Genomic DNA, 21,370 nt, shown 5'->3' with positions numbered 1-21,370 from the left:
TCTACAGTAAAAAAGCTATTAAATAGGAGAAAATAGAGCCGAATGCTTTGTTTTCTTTGCAGCCATTCCAGTGGAGGCAGTGAAGCAGAATCCCAACCTGGCCCTGCTTATTACCTGTCATGGCGGCCATATTGGCTTCCTCGAGGGACTGTGGCCTCGCCAGAGCACTTACATGGACCGTGTCTTCAAGCAGTTTGCTAAAGCGGTCATCGAACAAGGCAGCCGACTCAAAGACCTCTCCTGATAAGAGAACCTAACAAAGTGTTCCTCTACTTTTACTTCCTGTCTCTTTTTCCTTTCTTCTTTCTCCCCTTTCATCTTCGCCATCCATATTTCCTTGCTGCATTCCATTCTTTATCCCTTCCATTTCTAATTCCATCCTACGTTCCTTCATACTTTCCTCTGACCTTTTTCCCCTCTTTCAGCCTTGCCCTCCATCCCTCCATACTACATTCCATCTGTCTTTTATTCCTTTCCTATGCTTCCTTTTTCCTTCCTTCCATTGACTTTCTTTAATCTTTGCCCTCCATCCTTCCGTCCCACTCTTCCTCCACAGGCAAAAAAAAGAAAAAAAAATTCTTTCTCTTTTGAAGGGCACATCTTATTGACATTCATTTATTTATTCCATAGAGTTAACGAGTCATTGTATGTTATCATGCTCTCAATGGCATGCTTATGAAAAAACAAGCATAGCTGTTCATGTCACTGTTGAGAAGCTGAATCTGTGCCCATCTGGTTTAGTTGCAGTCGCTAGCTAAAAAAAAAATAATGCGATTACCTTGTGCAATCATCTTTTTCTTTTAACACAAGTACTGTACATGAAAATCCAATCATCTTTATTTATGAAACGTCCTTTAATTCATTTATCAGTAGGATATTAGTCCTCAGGGATTTTCCTTATTTACTCATACTTCTTTTCTTCCTGTGTTTTATAGTTTTGTCAGTCATTCTCCTTCAGTTTGTATTTTCCTCATTCAAAGGTTGTTGTTACTTATCAGTTGACATACAGTCGTTTTTTTTCTTTCTTTCAAGGAACAGTGTAATATTTTTGTGAAATACACCACTTTTGTTTTCTTGCCGAGAAGTAGATGACAAGATTGATACCACTTTCATGTCTTGTCAGCCAGCAGCCAATCAGCTTAGCTTAGCATAAAGACTGGAACCAGGGGGAAGCAGCTCACTTGGCTTTGTCCAAAGGTAAAAAGAAAAAAAAAATCCTACCAGAGCTCGTAGGTGGGTTTTGTTACTGTTGGACAGAGCTAGGCCAGCTGTTGTTCACTGTTTCCTGTCTTTATGCTAAGCTAAGCTAAATAGATGCTACATATTGAACATACTGACAGGAAGAGGAGAGGTTTCAATCTTCTCATTTAACCTTTAGCAAGAAAGCACATTTCCCAAAATATTAAACCACTTCTTTCCCTAACCTTCTGCATGCACTTTTATTTTCACACATTCTACCTTTACGCACACCAAATAGTTCTACAAATGTATAATATGGAGAATAATTCATTAATGACAAGGAATGTGAAATTGCACTATTTTAGTTGAAACTACCATGCCTCTAATTCCTTAAAGCAAGGCACTTCATTTCATTCAACATATGAAAGTATATCCCAAAGGCTGAACAGAGAAGTACATGAATTCCATGAGGTTTTCTATGTGAAAGTGTTGGTGAATAGTAAGTCTGAGGGTGCTAGATACAGTGATGTGAATGAAGTAACGCACATAGGAAGACAGAGAGTGTATATGTTGGCTGTTCAAAGTGGTGGATGTTGCTTTACGAGATGCATAGTATCGTTAATGGAACCTGGCTGTCAGTCTTTTTTTTTTTTTTTTTTTGGTTTGTTTGTTTGTTTTGCCAACAATGATCAAGCGGCTGGCTACCGTGTATGAGTTGGCATCGATGAAACAGGCAGATCTGACTGGCGGCCAGGCTTTCAGTAATGCACTGCATGAGGGATTTTTGACTTCCTGTTCCTGTGGAATTTTGGTGTCTGTTTGTTCTGCCAAGTGTCCATTGAGTAGCATGTGTCTCGTCAGCGTCATCATGTCCTGGACCTTAACATCACCTCGTAATCTGTAGCACAAAGGACATGTTTGTGTTTTCTCTTTTCATAGGATGCTGCATTTCATTTTGTACACTCCATATAAAAAAGATTAAAAAAAAATCAACATTCTGTTTAACATGTGCAGCAATAAGGATTTTAAATTAAAGTGTCTCTATAGTATAAGTACTAGTATATGCACATTATCAACATGAGTGTAATATGCTGTATTTAATAAATTATTAAACAGTCTAGGTAAACGTGTTGTCTCCAGTGATTCTGCCGCTTATGCATTTTCTCCACAGAGAATAATGGATTGCTCGACTGAGCATGTGCTGCAGGCTTTGTCAGCAGTTCGTTCTTTTTCTCTCTTTCTTTCTCCTTTTCTTTCCGGATTCACATCTGCGGATAAATACTGATAATATCCAGATTGTACAGGACATCACCCTTGGTCACAGACTCGTCCCCTGAAGGCAAGACATTTGACAGTCTACAACTGGAGCTGGCTCACTGTGTCACCGGCGTGTCACTGCAGGGTCACACTCCCTCTCCTCTCACATCACAGTATTGGGTTTTCGGTCCCTGGAATTGACTCACTCCACGCTCACAGGCTTAGCCGCTGATAGGATATGCATCGCTGCAGTAGTGGATGTGATCCACCAAAGGCAAACTGTAATCCCCCGGCACTCCACTTACCTTCACCCCAACCCCCCAATAAGCACACAGACAGATGAGCTTTGGTTTTAGCTAGATGGTTTATGGAAGCCTGAGAGTAATTAGAGTAGACTGCCAAGAGGGATGACTGATTTACTCTTGGTAACCATCTATGAAAATTGATATACTACAGGAATCCCTGTGTTATGAATGTTCTCTCCTCATGTGACAATGTGCACTACATAATTGTGTAGTCAAAAGATCTGTAAGCAAACAGTGTTTTGTGTGTTGCAACGATATAAAAGAAAATATTTAACAGCAGTATCAGTGTTATGTTTAATCGTGTGTTTAAAAGGAGTTTAATAGTAAGTACTGCATTGCCTGAGGACTCAATATCTGAAAGAAATCGGTCAGAGGGGATTATCAAGAGACATTTTCTCTTTTTCCTTCAAAGCATTTCCTGAAAAGAGCACAAATCCGACAATGACATAAATCTGGGAAACTGTACTGCAAGTAAAATCGCAGCATGATTGAGATCTGTACATACTGTATGGTTGGAGTCATAGAACAGTCAATTAACCCTTTGCCCTCTTTGTAAGCATTGGACAAATAGGTCACTTTAGGACATCTAAAATCTTTAGAGACAAGTCTCTCTTGAGCTTTGCACACAATATCTTTCTGCTTTTCCCAAAAGAGCAATTATGATGTGCAAGAATCAGCATGCCAGCCACTTTGCCCTCTCTTCCTTATCCTTTTCTGACAGCAGCTGGCTGAAAATAGCCGTGTGTTATATCACACAGGGGCTGTAGGTTGATGGAAAGTGTGCTCTAATATTACCTCACAGGAGCTGAAATAGGACTGTCCCTGAACCAACAATGCCCCTGTGCCCTTACAGTGAAGCCAGAGAGAGGATCCTAGCGTCCATCATGAAGCCATATCTGCCCTTGATAGCGATAAGGTGTGTATGGTCACAGAATGGTTACAGAGGTGTTTGGGAGAGAAGAGATGGTGCTTAGGGAATGAGCAAAGTGCCTGGGACTTTACTCTTAAGCAGCATTAAAAGATCTGGGAATGAATGCAGAGGAGAGAGTGAGAGGGTTGTTAATCACAGGCCAGAGACAGGGCTGCACACACATTTCAACAACACTGCTTGAGCTTTGCATGAACGTACTCGCAGCACTCTTTAAAATACTGAGCAGATACACAAGAAGGACGTTGAAAGAATGCCAAAAGTTTAAAGGGTCTCTCCACAAAAAAAATTTCACCCACATCAATGAGATAAGCTGGCAGCTAGCTTGACAGGCAGAGAGGGGGTTATCAGTAACCATTCTGCCTTGTGCTGTATTCTGCCTTATGCAATTTTGAGCTTATATGCTATTTTAACATTAAATATTTAAGGTGTATTGATGTAAGCATTATAATATTATTCTCGGAGATTTGAGGTTACACAATCCATGAACCATTTCTTTGCAGTAAAAAATCTTGAAAAGTATTATGTGCACTAGAAAACAATAAGTCCGTAAGAGAAGATTGTGGCAGTTTTATGACAACAACACATTTCTGTGTTCAGCATAACTCTGTAATTCTTGTTTTGTTGCGTTGTCATCGGAACATGAGAACACTTTGTACATATTTTACAACCAGTTTTTTGTTCATTCAGTAATTTGAATATAAGCAAAGTGCATAATACATGTGTTGTTGGCCTCAAACTAGTCAGACCATATTCACTTTATGAATTTAAGTAAATTTAACTCAAAATTAAAAATTGTTGACTCAACATTAAACAATTATGTCACAAGGGATGAGTGTTTGTGTCAAGTGTGTTTTCATGTCATTTTTACAGTACTGAACATTTAAGTGGACTTTACAGAACTTGGGGATGGATTAGCCTTCACAGTGTGCAGACTGTATTGATTTATGAATGGCCTGAAATGGGAAAGTAAGAGTGTGTAGAAAGAGGCAGAATAAGACTGGGTTTGAAAGTTTCCTAGATCCTAGATGTCTTGTGTATCATTTTATACAAATTTCCCAATTTTTTAAGGATGGCCACTAGAATTTAAGACACATTTGACTTGAAATAATCTTCGTATGCACAGCTTGAGTTTGTAAAAGCTTGGGGTTAAATACAGACTACTTGGATGTTAAAATGTATATTTACATCTGAGTGCTGAGTATTGGATCTGTTAGATTTTTTTGTTTCCAGATTTCCAGGTGAAATCCATAGAAAAATGAAGGCATTGAAAATAAACATCCACACACACACAAATGAATTTAGAAGTCATTTTATTACATTCATAAATTTTCAACAACAATCACATGGCTCTAATGTCATATGTTCACAGCCCACAACCACAATGGTAAACATGAGGTAGATCACTCAGACACCAAGGCTACCGATGGGCTGTGCATGGTTATCAAACACATTTCGGTGAAGATTGTGAGAGCAAGTTGCATATTAAGTGTTAAATTATCAAAAAGAAAGACACATTCTATGGACCATTGGAGTTTGACAAAAAAAGTTTTGATCACCAGAGCAATTCTGGGGGATTGGAGAACTTAATTTAATTGTTTTGCTTATATGGAAATATATATATTTTTCTCCTGGCAACTTGTATAGTGCAAGTTCACATTTTTCCTACCCCCCAATGACATTCAGTAAATCTAAGAATCATTCGTTTGGGTCTTGTGCAAAGCCTTCATGGATGGTTTTGAAGAGGACACACTCCCTTGGTTTAAGCGAGCTCAGCATGCAATCAAATATTACACTTCAATATGATTATCAGTCCAAAATGCTTGTCAAATAAATAAGAATCCCTCGTGGACCTGATTTTCATTCTCAATAAAAATCCAACACAAGAACAGGAAAGGATACAGACATATGGTTAAGGACACATCTAGGTAGATTCTTCTTGCCTTTGCAACACAACATAAAATGCAGAAAGACATTATGACCAAAATATACGGGCAAAAGTTACACAAGACTAAAAAACATCAGTAACCCTCAGTGGTTAAGGGGATGATACAATATATTAATAATGTAAACAAAGCTTTAAACAGTACAGTAGTCCGAAATCCAATTATTCCATCTTGCTTCACTCTGACAAACATTTCTTCTCCTCACAGTTAAATGGTTTCTTCATTCTCATTGGTCCGAAAAATGCGTGACTTGAGCAGTGACTGTATGAAACGTCACGTAAGGCATATTCTTTGGACGACCCTGTGCAGAAAAATATAAAAACATTCCACTTTCAAGTATATAAATTGACCTGGTCAGCAGCTTTTGACAGTGTGTAGCCTTTTTTCTTTGATTACCCTTTGTTTTTCGAGGGAGAACGAGTTTAAGGTGGATGATCGCCACGATCATCGACGTCTAATCGGCCTCAGAGCATTACGACAGGAGGTGAAATCCCCAGGCACGGTCAGTAGCAGGATATTTGGCGGTGAAGAGGCTGCTCGCTTATTATGTTGCATTTCCTGACTTAATGTGATTCTACTTATTCAAGTCAGTACATGCCTCAATGCAAAATACACATCCATGTTGCACAGTCTGATTGGCTTTACACATGAGCAGATGAGCTGTAAAAATAAAACCCTGTGGCAGGTCATCTGAGACCTGCTTCGTAGTTGTGTGTTCAAGCCATAAGACAACATTACTGTCCTGTATTCTTGGAAGGACACAACTTGTACTTTTCTGTAGCTGTGAAAATATTCTTTGGATAAATTCATGTGAAAGTCATTAGGGAACTACTACCACAGCTCTTTGTCAGAGGGATTATCGATGCCACATAAATATTTTAGAGGCACGAGAGAGAGAGAGAGAGAGAGAGAGTTTAAATGTGCTAACTCAAACAGACATTTGTTGTTTGAATCCCTCTGGTGTTACAGAAGAAGTTGTTACTCAAGATGATAGAAATCCAATGCAGGCCAACCTCTACAGTTTTATTTGTTTGATGTAATGAGCTGACTTTTAATAGCTGGTGAGCTTCGTGGAGTTTGAGAGGTGGAGCGGGCGGAGAAGGGACGAGGAAAGCGAAGGAGAAAAGGCAAGGTGCAGCTGAGGATGTCTTTGGTGCCAGCGTACATTAAACCCAAAAACACACGGTGAACAGCGTGTAAAGCTTTACCCCTTTATGCAACCACCCTTGGGTCCCTCTTAAAAACCCTGAGATAAACACGTATGTCCAGGATGGAGCATACTGTAGTCACAGTCCATGTACACTTACAATCTTCAAATAGTCACATTATCAATCAGAGAGCGTCCATTTTTGCCAAATACAACAACAAAACAAATAGAATTTACTTTCGGCTTTGCTTTTTTTGTCCACAGCAAAGTGTTTTCAGCAGAACACAAACTGAAGTGGAGACAAGCGCAGCAAAACAAGCAAGAGTTAGAGACATGCACTGACCCTCTCCAGAGCCAGGCATAGTGCACTGCGGTAGTACAGGCGAAGAAAAGCCACATTCAGTGGCCCACGTGTTCTGCTTGTGGGGAACTTCAGGTCTTGTGCTCCAGCGTATCCTCTCTGACCTTCCACTGGGATGCCAAGAATTGTGATTCCCGGCTGGTTTGGAATCAAATTTACTCCTCATTTCTGATTGTGCTTCTGCAGCAGAGTTCGAGTTCGGACTCAGAGCAGTTACAGGTTCAAACATGGCGGCCAGTCAGAAAGTAGAGGGGCCGGTCCTCAGTGCAGTTGGCTGTCTGAAACTCGTCGCGCAGCCGGAACTGCCACTCGTCCTCCAGCTCCAGTCGGACGATGGTCTGGCGCAGAGAACTTCGGTCCTGGCAGATCACACAGAGGGTGGCACCTGTGGACAAGATCAGCATCAGAGTATATCTAAGTCTAAAAGCCTACTTCTCCTGATGTTGCTTCTTGAATTTTTACAATGGCAACATAGTGTCACACACCATGTGTACACAATAGATGATATAACAGCAGAGTACAGAGGCAGAAGTATCAACTACAACTGCTCTAATGGGTCACCTTTGAGGAAGCGGAATTTCTTGAGGAGTCCAGAGACGACGAAGGAGTCACAGAGGTAAAGCAGCAAGCCACTGAACACCAGGCCCTGATGGTTCAGGTTGGTGGAGTGTGGACGAGAGTTGATGTAGAACACAGAGATCTGTGGCAAAAGATAGGACAAGCTTTTACTAACGCCGCTCAAGCAAACTACAGGAAACATGAAGTGCATGTATTTTAGGTTAAAATTAATTAAATAATTCTTTGTGAAACTTTGCTATCGGTGGCATCTTCACAAGCAAAGTTAACCGCTGGAAATAAATCATCATGCAACTGTGCATGATGATTTATTTCCATTCCAGGAGGAAACACAAACACAAGAAATGTGTCTAGGTATGCAGATAATAAGGCTGTGCAGAGTGCGCGGACTGTTAACACCTCATCTGCACAAATATGCATTGCTGGCGTTCAGTGTTTGCACATGTGAGTAAATGCAGGTCAGAATGTCCTAAAGCAAAACAGATGGTGAAATCATGCAACATGCTTCTCCGTGGGTTAAGAAAATTCAACAAACTTTAGGCCTATGAGAACATTTGAAATAAACTCAGTCAGCAGGTTTCACTTTTTTTTGGACGAGCGATTCCCCTGAAACAGTACGTTCAAATATATAAAATTCTACATGTGCCTCCTATCCCAGAAGAGTCTGGCTGTTAAGTCCTCCAGTAGGTTTAAGTTGCAGGGAGGATGCTAATAGTCTTCTCTCTTGCTTTCAACTGCAACCTCTTGGGAGCTCTTACCTCCGGGCTGATGTTGAGGTAGCTGTCGATGGACAGAACTGGGTTGTTTCTGTTTTGAACAGCCTTTGGAAAAAGTCTGTGGCTGCAGCTCCACAGGAACCTTTCCAGCAGGAACTGGGCCGGGGCATCTAGGAGGGTCTGCTCGCTGTCTGGGGCGCAAACATACTGGGACGGGCTGATCGGAGCCGGGTTTTCTATTTCCTGGAGAGACAAGAAAGTAGTTGAGTGTTAGACGGTGTTTCTACGGAAGCTGAGAAAGGCCATACTCGCAAATATCTTTTTTATCCAGTTATCTCGAGATAACAAAGCTCATTATCTTGAGATAACAAGATATTATCAAGAGAAAACATCTTTTAGTTTTTTCGAAATAACGGGATAATTATTCTGCTATCTCAACATAACAAAACAAACAACAAAACTCTGTTATCTCAAGATAAAGATAATAATGATAGTAATTGACAATATGTTTCCTATCGTTAGAAGACAAAATAAATTCTACGTTGTATGAGCAAAACACCTACCATGAGTTTAGGTTTGACCAGGAAGTCTTTGCTTCCCCCAGTTGGAATGTGTTTCTTCATCAGGCTGAAGTAGTTGAAGCGACACAGCAGCAGCCCGCTACTGTTCACCCTCAGGTTGAAGTCCACCTCTTCACAGCTGTACCTGCATAAAATAAAACAGCAAGGCCAAACACATCAAGGCACTGCACACATCACTAAATCTTTGCGACTGACACAATCTTCGACTCACTTACCGGTTAAGGTCATACTGAACATTCTGCGTCAGGTCCACATTGAGCATGACAAAGTCGTGGAGATGACACCGGCTGAAGGGGTGGCTGGGAGTCTTGCAGGCCAGGCTGCTGCTCCACTTGCGAGTGCCGCACATTGCGTACAGCGAAATCTTCGGTGTGGATTCCATATGCTGCAGAACCATCTTCAGAGACACGTTGGTGAGGGTTGAACTTCCATCTAATGTCTCACTGGGAGGACAGTGCAAAAGGAGGACAGGGTAAACATGAGAATGTTTTTTTTGAAAACAATAACATATACATTTTAAACATCATAAAACGTTAAAGCTATAAGTTTGCAAAAGTGAAAAATAATATATGTGAGTAATTGTAACGTGCAAATTTTACTAAATTTACACAAAAAAAAAAATCACTACCTGCTGTCTGCCGACTGGTGGACGTTCCACAGCACGCAGGAGTCGTCCATCATGACGATGAAAGGCCATACATCTTGCCTCTTGACACCTTGCTCCTCCAGTCGGTTTCTCTCCAGCTCCAGGTTGTGGTATGACAGCTCTTTGATCATGAAGCGAGCGGCGCCTTCAGCAGACAGGAGCGCATGTGTCAATTTTTCATTTATACTTTCTCGAAATTGTTAAACCTACAATGCCCTTCGACCAAAACACAGTGAAGGTAGGTACGCGAAACAACACAGGAGCAGTGCAAATGAAATTTAAAAGCTGAACATTAAATTTGCAGAGTGTGCGTACTCGATTCATTACAAATTTACACAGCACAGATTTACACAGTAAGAGTTCCCTTTACAGTTCAGAAAAAGCTGTAAGCTGTAATGTGCTGAGCATCATTGTTTAAATATACGGTACAAGGTGTATTGGCTCTATCCTGACCACATATACTGCATGAGGCCATGATGACACTGAAGGTCATGGGAAGACAAAGAGCAAGGGTCTCTTAAACTCGTGGATCCCTGTTGCTTCTTATCTGGGAGCATTTTAGCTTAGTTACACCCATTCCAGACAGACCATGCACCTGATTGGCTTCTGTACCAATCAGACTATTGCAGTGCATATGATGACTCTCTCCAGTTGGCTAAGACAATGTTTAACTTTTTACCCAGTGTAAACAAACTATAAAATGTGACTGACTGCAATAAATGTATGACCATATATGATCACTATAATAAATCCCACTATCAGCAGAGAGATAAGATGCAAGGTGATGTAGACTTAAAGGTACACAGTGGAGTTTTTGACCATGAGTAGTGCTGCGGGGCAATGTTTTTATGAGTGGGTTCCTGTTTGGTTTGTATTAGACATGCACAAGACAATGCAGGTGCAGACATTCAAAATATCCAAGAAAAAATCAAGGATTTTGGTGAGAAACACTGAAAACTTTAAAGGGGACCTTTGTCTTAATTCAAATCCACCTTTACAAAAACAGCAAAACACTGGGGAGATCTGGTTGATTGTGTTTGTCTGATCAAAGCAGCTGGAAGTTGCCACAGGTTTATTTTATTTCAATTAAAGTCACTACATCTACAATTTCTATGTGATTATAGCGTGTTTCAAACAATCCGGATGGCATAAGTTTATTGTTTGTAGTAAAAATGATGCCCATCCTCCACAGTTAAAGCTATCTCAGTTCAGTCGAGCCAGTAAGTTGCTCACCAACTCCAGCGTTGTTGAACATAGCCGGCAGGACGAGCAGGATGTGGTTGGGCCAGTACTTCCTGTATTGCGGCATCTCAAATTGCTTGACCACCAGGATGTGCACATGAGTGGCGCCCTCCGTGGCGTGAAAAATGTTGAGCAGCCCGTGCTCTTGGTGTCCTGTCGTCGGTGTAAAGATTGGACTCTTTAACAGATCAGGGTCCTGGAGACAGACACGGACAGAGAGAAAGAAAAGTAATCAGGTGACTCAGCTTAGATAAATACAGCAGAATGATTCAGAGGACTCATTTCTGACAGACACCTCAGTTTTGAACTTAAGCATGGAGATACGAATGAGGTATATTCTTACCTACTTGCTAAAACTTCAGTGTGCTTATTCATATAGACAGGCAGGGAGTGGTAAACTCACCTTGCTGGAGACCAGAGGCAGGCGCATGCTCTCCAAGTGGCTGCCCTGCTGACTGAAGACAAAGTGCTGCTCCTTGGCTTTGGGAATGACAAACTGGAGCTGGACCTCCTCCCCCAGCATGGATGAGCAGAAGGTGAAAGCATGAAAGGTGCACTCCGACAGCTACAACAAAAAACGCACACACACACACACACATATATATGCATTATTAACACACAGAGGTCACCATTAGACATGACTCCAGAGAGTAAAAAGTTTTCAAGTGTCAAAGTATTTTGACAGAGCAGGATATACTGCATGTACGTGGATCTATAAGCCTGCAACAGCGCAGCAGTTGAGCACATCATATGTCTGTGTATTGCACTCACCTGCGAGGCAGGGCCTGCTTCACAGTAGTGGTGACACTGTTCACAGTGATGAAAGGCGTTGTGGGCGGCAAACCTGCTCAGACGTATTGACTTGGTCTCTCGTTTGGCTGGCGTTTGGCTCTCTCCTTCCTGCTTAATATCTGCAGATACAAGCGTATAAACCAAACACATTCACCAGTGCTTAAGTCGAAATTAAATAAACACCCATGTTGTATTTACAAAGGCAGATGAAAACGGTTTACTCCAAGAGTGCCGCTGTTGAGTGTTGACATATTTCTGCTGACCTTTTAAGCACTTTGGAATCTTGTCAGAGAAAACAGGGCTGGCCTTCCTGAACTTAGGGTCTCGGGGGTAGGGGTCAAAGGGCAGCTTTTGAACTTCTTCAATGTCAGGCCACTGTTTGTTTACTGGAGTTGTAACCTCTGTTGTTTCTGAAAATGAGAGGAACGCGAAAGGATGAGAACCAAAACTGAATCTCTACTATAAAAAAGACACTCGGTCACTAGTTTCCTTTTTCATTTGTTTTTTCCATCAGCTTATATCAAAACAAGTGAGAAACAGGAAGTCTCAACAATCCTCACCCTCCTCCTCTTCCTCTTCCTCATCATACACATCAACCTCCAAAAGTCTGATGAGCATCCGAAACAGGAGACGCAGAAACTGCAGGTAGGCACCAGTTTTCCCCACCTAACAAAGGACAAAAAAAAAAAATCATCCCTGTATCACTGTAGCGACACTTACACGCAGGTTTACACAATCAATTTCTTAGAAGCACACGTCTTTATTTTAATTTTGCATTTTTAACAGAAAGAGTAATAGTGCATCAGGGATTTGATTTTAAATTAAAAGCACTATTGATCAGTTTCAGTTCTAGAGGTTACATGATTTAATCAGTCACATGATGCAGGGGAAGCAGTACTTGTATTTTGTTACCTGTGGGGGTCCGCTGAGTAGCAAGCGCCGTGGATGCGGCACAGGTGGAGCCTCGTAATCGGCATGATGCTGCCTGGCGACGGTCCACTGACGGTAATACATGCTCTGCTCTGCCCCCTGCTGGTTGTGAGTGATTAGGGGCCTCAGCGGGCTGCTCCAGGACACATCTGCATGAGGCAGCAGGGAGAACGAGCTCAGCTGACTGCCCGACTCCCCCGCCAGAAGGTTGTACGCCGCTCGGGACATGATGACTGTCCGCGGTGACACTCGAGCGGGCTTAGAGTCTTGGCCGCACTGCGTGGACTGGCTGGGCCTCTGGGTAGAGGATGAAGATGGGGAGGGGGAGGAAGAGGAGGAACCGGAGTAAAGGGAGGGAGGGGCCTTGGAGGCTTTGGGGGTGTTGGTGGAGAACTGGCTTCCCAGGGAATCACACTCTTGCTTGAACCCTTGTGTCAGCGTGCCTATGTCTGAGCTGGCGGCGCCTTCAGGGGGGCAGGTGGAAGTGGAGGGCTTCTGGAAGGAGTCTGCAACGTCGGACGAACTGACTCCGTTCTCTGCCAAGGATCCTGAGTGAAGACATGAAGAAAGAAAAATGTAAAAGATATTAACACATTTTGCGCTGTAAAACCCTCCAGCATATTTCCCACTTGTGGTGTGTGTATTCAGTGTCTCACTGAGATTAGGGACTGACCAGAAGTTCTGGTTGCAGCGCTGCCATTGCTCTGAGGTCTTTCCAGCTCATCTCCGTCGTTCAGGCTGGTGGCAGCCTTCTCTCCGTCTGATTCGCGGGGGGCCATGGTCTTCTTGGGCTCATGGACAACACCCATGGACACATAGGTGCAGGCAAGACCCACCTCCTGCTCCAGGGCCGTACGAGTCAGGTAGCTGGAGTCTATCAAACGCAGGTCGCTGTATTTTAGAGACCTAGATGAGAGAAAGCACGAAGAAAGAAGATTGTTGAGAAATGGTCATAAATATAATATTTCCATGTTCTCTCCCACAGACCTTTAATTTTGAATATACATCACCAAAAGGTTACTACATGCTATGCTACTATAAATTTACTGATACTGACACAACACCAATACATGAAACAGGACTGATACACTGGATGCGGCATGAAAAGTAATAGGACCTCTCGTAGAGAAGGTTAGACACACTGTGTGAATGTAGACGTGTAAAATAACACTTGGATAAACACAAGGCAAGAGCACACCAAGAGGAATAATAGATGAGGTAAAGGGAATTGTGCTACATCCCCCATGAGAGAATCTGATACACTGCCTTGTTTTATGAGTAGTGGGGTACTGTGAGGTATGAGACTACCTGGGGAAAGTCTCTCCAAGAGGGTCTTTCCCAGTGAGGATGACGATGCAGGGCAGCCCTTCCAGATCCTCGTAGGTGTGCGGTACCCAGTCTTCATTCTCACAGCCTCGCCACGCCTGCAGCAAAACACAAAACACAATTAGTGCATGATGCTGACTTACTAACTTACACTGATATTAAAATATTATCAAACAATGTAAAATATTTAGCAGTCTTAACTAGAAGGTGAGAGAGTCAAACCGTTCAGAAGAGCTATGAATAAACACATTGTCTGTCAGCGTTTCAGTGGAGAGTTTTGGTGTCTCTTGGTGGTTTAAACAAGGTTTGAGACTGATCTCAATAGTGAAATAGGACAATTTTGAGAATAAACTCAATTCCCTGATATTTGCTTCAGACTCTCTGTAAAAGCCTATTTCATTCAAATCCTGATATCTATTCAAACACTGATGCACTTGAGTGTTTCATTCACGGGTCTGATTTCCTTAACACATCTTGCTTGAATAAGTCAGAGTCACTCTGTATAAATATTTGAAATATTTAGCATAAAGCACATGGAAAAGAAATGACCAAAGTCTTTTCATGTCGTTCTCACCCGGAGGCGGCTGGTGAAGTTTTTGGGCAGGCTGAGTTCAGAGGCAGGACTTCCCAGCAGCACAGCAAAGCACAACTGGAGCCCCAGCTTGTCCCGTACATCCTCCAGTCGTTCCCGGGCCAGCATTGCTAGCTGTAGTGAGGGGACGCGAACCAGCAGCATGTGGCCCCGGCCCTGGGAGCCCTGTCTGCTCGGAGCATTGATAAGATCCTCCACCATGGCCAGAGTCTCTGGGGTTATGTGGTCTCTCAGAGACGGAGAAGAGGTCAGGGCCATCATGGCCTCAGTGTACTGCTGAATCAGCAGGTAGCTGCGGATCACCATGCTGTGTAGGTGAGGATGTCTGGGACAACAAATACAAGAGTTTTTTTAATTGTGAGCTGATTTTGACAGGTTTAAGTTTCTGAAAATGATTGAATCTCTTCACATTTTCAGTCAGTGTTATTTGACAAAAGGCAAGCAGTGTAAAAGATTTAATGTAGGATTACAACAGCTGTCTGCCGTACTGACCTTTCCAGAAGAGTGTGGACCATCTTCTCAAATGCATCATCACAACGCAGAATAGGGCTGGCCACGCCCCACTGCAGGGAGCTGCTGTAATCCCTCAGGCCAAAGTAGACCAACTCGTTGGGAGACTGCTCCCCCTGCTGGAGGAAAAGTGTACATGGCTGAGTGTTCATGGGAAATTATTGCATCCAGTGCAATTTATCTTCCAAATGAGTGCTTCCAAACCTTTTAGGCTTGAGACCCCTTAAAATGACAAACACAATGTTCACTAGCAACCCATCTTCAGCAGATTAGAAGAAACAAACCTAATTCTGTGCAGCAATTTCTTTTCTGCTTTCCTATCCTGCTAATTGCCTCATCAGCCTTTAGATTAGTGTGAATTGTGGGGAACTTCATTGTTATGTTGTGCTACTGTAATTCTGGTCAGCACAATAATGTTGAATAATACAGTGTGACAATAACATTCTTTTTCCTTTTTCTTCTTCCTTTCCCTTTTTTTCTTTTACCTTATGACATACTTGTGTATTAGTGTAATAATTAAAACAGTTCCCTCATTCAAATTTAAAAAAAAAATCCAAATTTGAATTAAAAAAAATACTAATAATAATTGATACAAAATTCATGAGGCTTCTCTGGTGTAAAAATGAAAGTACTTACCAGACTGTTGTTGGAGGGCCAGTGAACTTCGTTGTGGATGCTGATGCGGGACTGGCGGGTCTGCAGTGTGTATGGGAAACAGCTGACCTGCAGGACCAACAGGTTCATGGCATCTAGGACTTCCTGGCAGTTCACCACCCGGTCAGCCAGACCCTGCAGCTCCCCATGGCACACAGAGCCGGACAGAGCACTGGACAGAGAGTGGGGCAAAGGGTTTGAAAGCTGTGACGGTTATTTTCGATTCCTGCACGAATCCTACCTCAGCTGTTCTTAACGTTTCAACAAATAGCAACTTGATTAAGGACAAGTGAAAACTTATGCATTTGCTCATCTAACTACCCAGTGTGTTGCAGGTCATTCCCAAGAAAAATGCTCTGGAAAACAGGAAGTGATCTATTTTATGTTTCTGGCAGGGAAAACAGCAGTTTGCTTGGAATAAACAGAGGGTCTTGGCATAAGCAGCAATTTTTGAATAGACATAAAAAAAAAGGGGATCCCAAATGATCTGGTTTGATCTGCCAAGATTCAAGGTTAAAGAGTTTCCGTATTTGTTCTCACTTGCAGCTGTCCTCCTCCCTCCACTTTAATCTGACTATAAAAAAGGACAAGGCCATATTTTGCAGCCACAACAACGTATATTTTTACACAGCCACACGTTATCAACAGAGCAAAACAATGTCATTTCTCATAATAATATTTCTCATAATAATAAGTTGGACTTCTGCGTACCTTGTGAGGTCGACATGCGAGTTGTCGTGAATGAGGACAAACAGGGTGTATGGGTTCTGTTTGACTTTCTTCATGAATGCCTCCATCTTGGCGTGAACGTCACCGTCCAGACGCACCACGTACTTGTCTGATTTCTGATGGGCTGAGGAGAAGTCTTCGATTCCCAGGTCCACAAGCACTCCTGAGCAAAAACAAAACAGAAAACACACAGAATCAACAATGAGACTCAACTGTTTGATGTAATATTGTAACCACAACCTAATGAAACAACACTGAAATGGAGTTGCAGGTGGAAAGTTCATCCTTGAGTATTTATTAATGCCGTCGCTGTTGGACACAAACCTGATTGTCGGATGCGCTGTGCCGTCTGGTGTACCAGAATGTGAGAGGGCGGGACCAAGACAAGAAAGTCCACTTTACAGAAGCGCCCCAAGTCAAGGTTCTGGGTCCCTGAGTCAGCGATGGAGCAGACCTGAGAGAGAAGGCTGCGAGCCACACTCAGCTGGTTCGGATAGATCTGGAATACCTTACTGAAGAGCTCCGCTACAGGAAAACACAGGGGGAGAAAAACAAGTTTATAGCATCAGTATAGTTGTTGATTTAATATGCAACAAAATACCAGAATTACCTCAAGTAATACAGATATTTAAAATGTGGGGGTTTTCTATCAATGACATTAGTATAAATGTATTGTACTTTATAGACTGAGAAGCCTCACTTTTGCAGCCAAACAGTCCAGTTAAAAGCTACTGCTTTTGACTTATAAGAGGCTGTGATAAGTAAGAGTAAAACAGGACTATGGCCATGGTCTGGACTTTAGACCCACATGTGCCAGATGCCAGTAAAATGTGGAGTTAAGCTAGTTCACTAAAGTGGTCAACAACATGTTGAGCCATATTTAGTTTCCTCTGTGTTTGCTTAGTGTTTGATCTTTGCCTCATACTTTTCCTCCACTGCGCCTCTGACCATGAGCCACTCGACTGGGTGACATAATTCTATGTCAAATATATATTGATTGTTTTGGTTGGTTTAAAAAAAAAAAAAAAACACAAACAAAAAAACTGGCCCTGGCTAATGAGCCAAGCAGTTCAGTTTAGACTGTGAGTTCAATGGAGAGCAGTCTAACCTCTGTCCGAGGGCGGTGACATGCTGGCAGCCTCCTGGGAGTGGATGTGGTCAGTGACATCCCCCTGAAAGGGCTGGACGACCTGTCCCTTCCGTCGGCGCTGGTATCGCACCAGCTGCTTGTCCAGATTGTCCCCTAAAAACAAGTAACCACCACAGTCACGCAAAGGCACGGAGCCTGGGGTACAACTTAACAGCTGCACCCACACATTCCCTTCAACATATTGTACAATCACACAAGCACAATGATCATAGACAGCATCAGAAATTGATGTGTGACACCACGTGTATGTGTTGTAGTAAATTGTAAACTCAGTGCGTTTACAGATTGACATCATTCATTTGTGATTACAGATTAAACAAGTTTGTAATCATATCAATGCACCTTTCACACATTCAAAACGTACAATGATACTTTGATGACAACTTCATTTCCTTCATCAGACAACAGCAAAACAAAGAGTGCATGTTTTATGAGGCAGAACTCACCTAGTGAGGTGGTTTTGAAGTGAGATGCCAAGATGCTGACTTTCCCTGTGATGAGCTCATAGCTGATTTCCTTCAGAAACTCATTTGTTGTCAGCATGCCTTCAGCTAAGGCCCGTGCTTGGTACTTTCCTGTGTTCAAAAATAGATTTAGATTTGATTATTGCACATTCTCAAATGCATACCTTCTACAATTTAGTCAAAATAATAAGGAAAGTGCTGCAAAACTCACCCAAAACAAGCACACAGAACTCGTTGCTGCTCATTTTAGAGGCACATATGATGACCACATAGGTGGGCAGGCACCGCTGGTGGTGAGGGCCCTCACTGAGAGAACGTAGTGACTCAGAAATGCCCTCTCCCAAGGAGTTATGAGTAACCACGACTTGGACGCTGCCCCCAGAGACGCTGGCTTCCAGTCGAGCCAACCAGGGCAGCTGGGATGGAGAGATGGCGGGACCCCCGGGACAGCACAGCATGGCCTTTAACACTATCTGCTCCAGCTCCTCCCTCAGTGGAATCTGCTCAGAGCCTGCAGGACAAAATTAAATATGAAAACCATAAAACTTGTTCACCTCACTCATGATATAAAGGAAGAATACACAAGGTCAATATTTATGCCAAAGTTAGATATTTATTTTGCCAGGGATGCATCTGTGTTTAAATAAGCCACCAGCACCTCACGGTCATCCACCCCCGCTACCCTGTGTGCTTGATAGCAGCTAACATGCAACATTTCAGTAAAAACAAATGAGAGCGAGAGAGATAGTGTGAGGCTGTGTTTGCTGCTTACCTAAACGTGCAAGATACTGTAAAGTGAGCAGAATCATCGTCTCCACGCTGAGGAGTTGATTTCTGTTGACGCCCAAAGTCTCCAGGGTTTTCTCTGTCAGCTGGCTGCTCTTATAGCAGCTGACCAGCAGGGGGCTCACCACTATATCCCCAACATTCCCATAGAAATAAGGTAAAGTGCCATGCCCTGAGAAGAGAAGTCCTCATTAGACAAAACTGAAACATATAGAGCTTAGAAATCTGTGATAACAAATAAAAATAATGTGTGGCTCATTCTGCTGAGTTTTAAAACTTTTAAAACTAGATACAATTTAAGTTTGACGTTTAGACACTTATCTTTATGGGAACAAGTACAACAGGTTTAACATCAGAGTCTCCAATTTGGAATGATGATTGGAAATACATTTGGCGTTCATCTCATAGAAAAAGGTAACAAATAAGAATGTGAGATAAATCTGATATTCTTTTAATAAGCTGTGACATCTGAATATGGGCTGAAATACAGGAAAACCACTATAGTGCAGTGTAAACCTATCTGAGCTCAGTTTACTCAGCTTTTACTCAAATAGAGAGCTTTTATTTCTGAAACATTGTTTCCTTTGTAAATAGACATGAGATGACATGATATGATCAGGGACACCTGCAGCAAAAAAATGTACAAGTACTCATACTTGTCTGAAAATGTCTAACTGGACAACTTAGTTTTCAATTTGCTTTCAAAATTGATTCTGATGTCCTAAGAGATGATCCTTCATTTTCAGTTGAAAAAAGGAGCAGCTCTCAACAAAAAGCTCATAAAAAAAAGAAAAAAAAAGCTCGTACCGATGAGGATGACAGGGCGAACACCTGAAGAGTTGAGCAGGTTGTCAGGGACGATGACCGTCTCTCCAGCGGTGATAGGTTGGGGCTGAATGACTCCAGCTGCTGGTGGCTGAGGAGAGGACACCCCTATTGCAGAACCTGGATGGAAATAAAGGAATGATGGTCACATACAGCTGGGCTGCTACTTAGGTTGAGCTTAGGTTGAGCTTCAACATATTGGCGTTTTTACATTAGCCATAAAACGCTGCATTAGTATTTGTGGCTGTTGTACTCTCATCACAGAGAAAAATAGGACAGACAATTTATTTGAAATAATGGTAGTATATATAACCACGATTGCATGGTGTGGGACAAGTCTTCTTCAATTATGTAATTTTTAAAAATAATGCTGCTACAAACTCTCCATCTCTATCTCCATGGAGATGCTCGGTGAATCATCCCTAACAACCAGAGAGCGTCAGGGATGTGGCTCACACTGACTCATAATAGAGTACATAATAAGTCAAAGAGCCATCCTGATGGGGTTCAGCAACTGACCAGGGGAACAGACAATTGGTCGGATAGCTGGAACAGGGACGGCTGTTGGTGGGACGGGCACCATAGAGGAGGGATGCCAGCTCCGGTGACGCTTCTTTGGAGGGCCCGAGTTCATGGCCGAAGATACTGAACATCAAAAACAGACACCAAGTAAAAAACAGAGCATAAGAACCTGATAATGAATAATAATAATATTGTTGAACATGTTGTGCTTCTACAAATACGTGAGTTTATTGTCAGAGATAAGAGAGAAGGGTTTACCTGGACTGTCTGCTAAGTCAGCTGTGCGATACCCCTGACCCTGAGGCCCTAAGGAGACCTGGGAGGGGCTCAGTAAGGGAGGACGCCCATCAACACCCAGACCATTAGTCGGCCCGTTCACCCTCAGCGCTGTGGGTACTGCAAACACACACGGATGCACACATTAGCACACTAGGGACAGTTCAGGCTATACATTTAACCATATATAAACTTAATGATTGTGGCAACATGACTAAGAGGCTGTGCATAGCTTTGAGCTGAATGCTAATGTCACTATGCTAACCTGCTCACAGTGACAAAGCTAACATGCTGATGTTTAGCAGGTACGATGTTTATAATGGTCACCATCTTAGCCTTTTGAGCGTTAGCATGACAACAACTGTCAATTGGCACTGCACACAATGTGCAGCTGAGGCTGATGGGAAGTATTGAGTCTTGAAAGTTTTGGACAAATTGAAATTGTGACCAAATGGTGGTGCCAGAGGGACATTTATTAGGTCACAGTGGCAATAAGAGTGTATGCTCTGGGGATAATGAATATCTACAAGGCACTTCATGGCAGTAATAGTCATTGAGATATTTCAGTCAAAGTGACAGATCACTGCCATCACACTGCTAATGCGGCTGAAACAATATTAGTGGCTTGTAAATTAGTATATACATAAATAAAATGTACATCTAAAATATTCTCACCACTGTAACTGTCTGCAGGGACAGAACAATACATAAAAATGACTCAGTACTTACAGTGGTTTATTGATTTCTTATACATGATTGTCTATTGCCAATGACCTGATTGGACTTTTTCCAATCTCATATTCACTGTGTATGCAATACACTAATACATTGATTGGTATGTGTAGCCTTTTCTTGTCAATATCACAACCTTGTAAAGGGGCTAATGGATAGCAAGGCCTTAAAAAGTCATTACAGCATTCCTTCTCCCAG

General features: G+C 42.3%; 2 protein-coding genes across 6 annotated transcripts in view; one reads left to right on the top strand and one right to left on the bottom strand.

Moving 5' to 3' along the window:
- abhd3 (abhydrolase domain containing 3, phospholipase) overlaps nt 1-576 on the top strand; it is a 9,829-nt gene extending 9,253 nt beyond the window's left edge. Inside the window, exon 9 of one of the 2 annotated variants that reach the window (XM_071492115.1) lies at nt 63-576. In XM_071492115.1, the coding sequence (XP_071348216.1) occupies nt 63-244 (182 nt within the window). In that variant the 3' untranslated portion in view covers nt 245-576. The remainder of the gene's footprint in view (nt 1-62) is intronic. The other variant, XM_071492116.1, reaches the window with a different exon arrangement.
- A 4,389-nt stretch (nt 577-4,965) lies between these two features.
- The window catches only part of greb1l (GREB1 like retinoic acid receptor coactivator), a 44,824-nt gene continuing 28,419 nt past the window's right edge, over nt 4,966-21,370 (bottom strand). For 3 of the 4 annotated variants that reach the window (XM_071492090.1, XM_071492089.1, XM_071492088.1), the window contains exons 9-34: nt 20,423-20,560; nt 20,162-20,287; nt 19,625-19,762; nt 18,804-18,989; nt 18,243-18,542; nt 18,014-18,142; nt 17,526-17,660; nt 16,742-16,942; nt 16,400-16,580; nt 15,671-15,860; nt 15,017-15,153; nt 14,507-14,849; nt 13,915-14,030; nt 13,280-13,512; nt 12,589-13,154; nt 12,237-12,342; nt 11,940-12,086; nt 11,656-11,795; nt 11,288-11,449; nt 10,876-11,080; nt 9,625-9,787; nt 9,212-9,439; nt 8,979-9,120; nt 8,458-8,658; nt 7,685-7,823; nt 4,966-7,508 (exon numbers count right to left, since the gene is read on the bottom strand). In XM_071492090.1, coding sequence (XP_071348191.1) covers nt 7,345-7,508; nt 7,685-7,823; nt 8,458-8,658; nt 8,979-9,120; nt 9,212-9,439; nt 9,625-9,787; nt 10,876-11,080; nt 11,288-11,449; nt 11,656-11,795; nt 11,940-12,086; nt 12,237-12,342; nt 12,589-13,154; nt 13,280-13,512; nt 13,915-14,030; nt 14,507-14,849; nt 15,017-15,153; nt 15,671-15,860; nt 16,400-16,580; nt 16,742-16,942; nt 17,526-17,660; nt 18,014-18,142; nt 18,243-18,542; nt 18,804-18,989; nt 19,625-19,762; nt 20,162-20,287; nt 20,423-20,560 — 4,916 coding nt within the window. In that variant the 3' untranslated portion in view covers nt 4,966-7,344. The remainder of the gene's footprint in view (nt 7,509-7,684; nt 7,824-8,457; nt 8,659-8,978; nt 9,121-9,211; nt 9,440-9,624; nt 9,788-10,875; nt 11,081-11,287; nt 11,450-11,655; nt 11,796-11,939; nt 12,087-12,236; nt 12,343-12,588; nt 13,155-13,279; nt 13,513-13,914; nt 14,031-14,506; nt 14,850-15,016; nt 15,154-15,670; nt 15,861-16,399; nt 16,581-16,741; nt 16,943-17,525; nt 17,661-18,013; nt 18,143-18,242; nt 18,543-18,803; nt 18,990-19,624; nt 19,763-20,161; nt 20,288-20,422; nt 20,561-21,370) is intronic. The other variant, XM_071492091.1, reaches the window with a different exon arrangement.

The sequence above is a fragment of the Trachinotus anak genome, unplaced genomic scaffold, assembly GCF_046630095.1.
Source record: "Trachinotus anak isolate AG129_WGS33_773 ecotype Australia unplaced genomic scaffold, CSIRO_AGI_Tana_v1 ptg000012l, whole genome shotgun sequence".
In the NCBI taxonomy this organism is placed as follows: Eukaryota; Metazoa; Chordata; class Actinopteri; order Carangiformes; family Carangidae; genus Trachinotus; species Trachinotus anak.
Note: the sequence above shows the minus strand (reverse complement) of the source record. Positions and strands in the feature narration are given on the sequence as shown.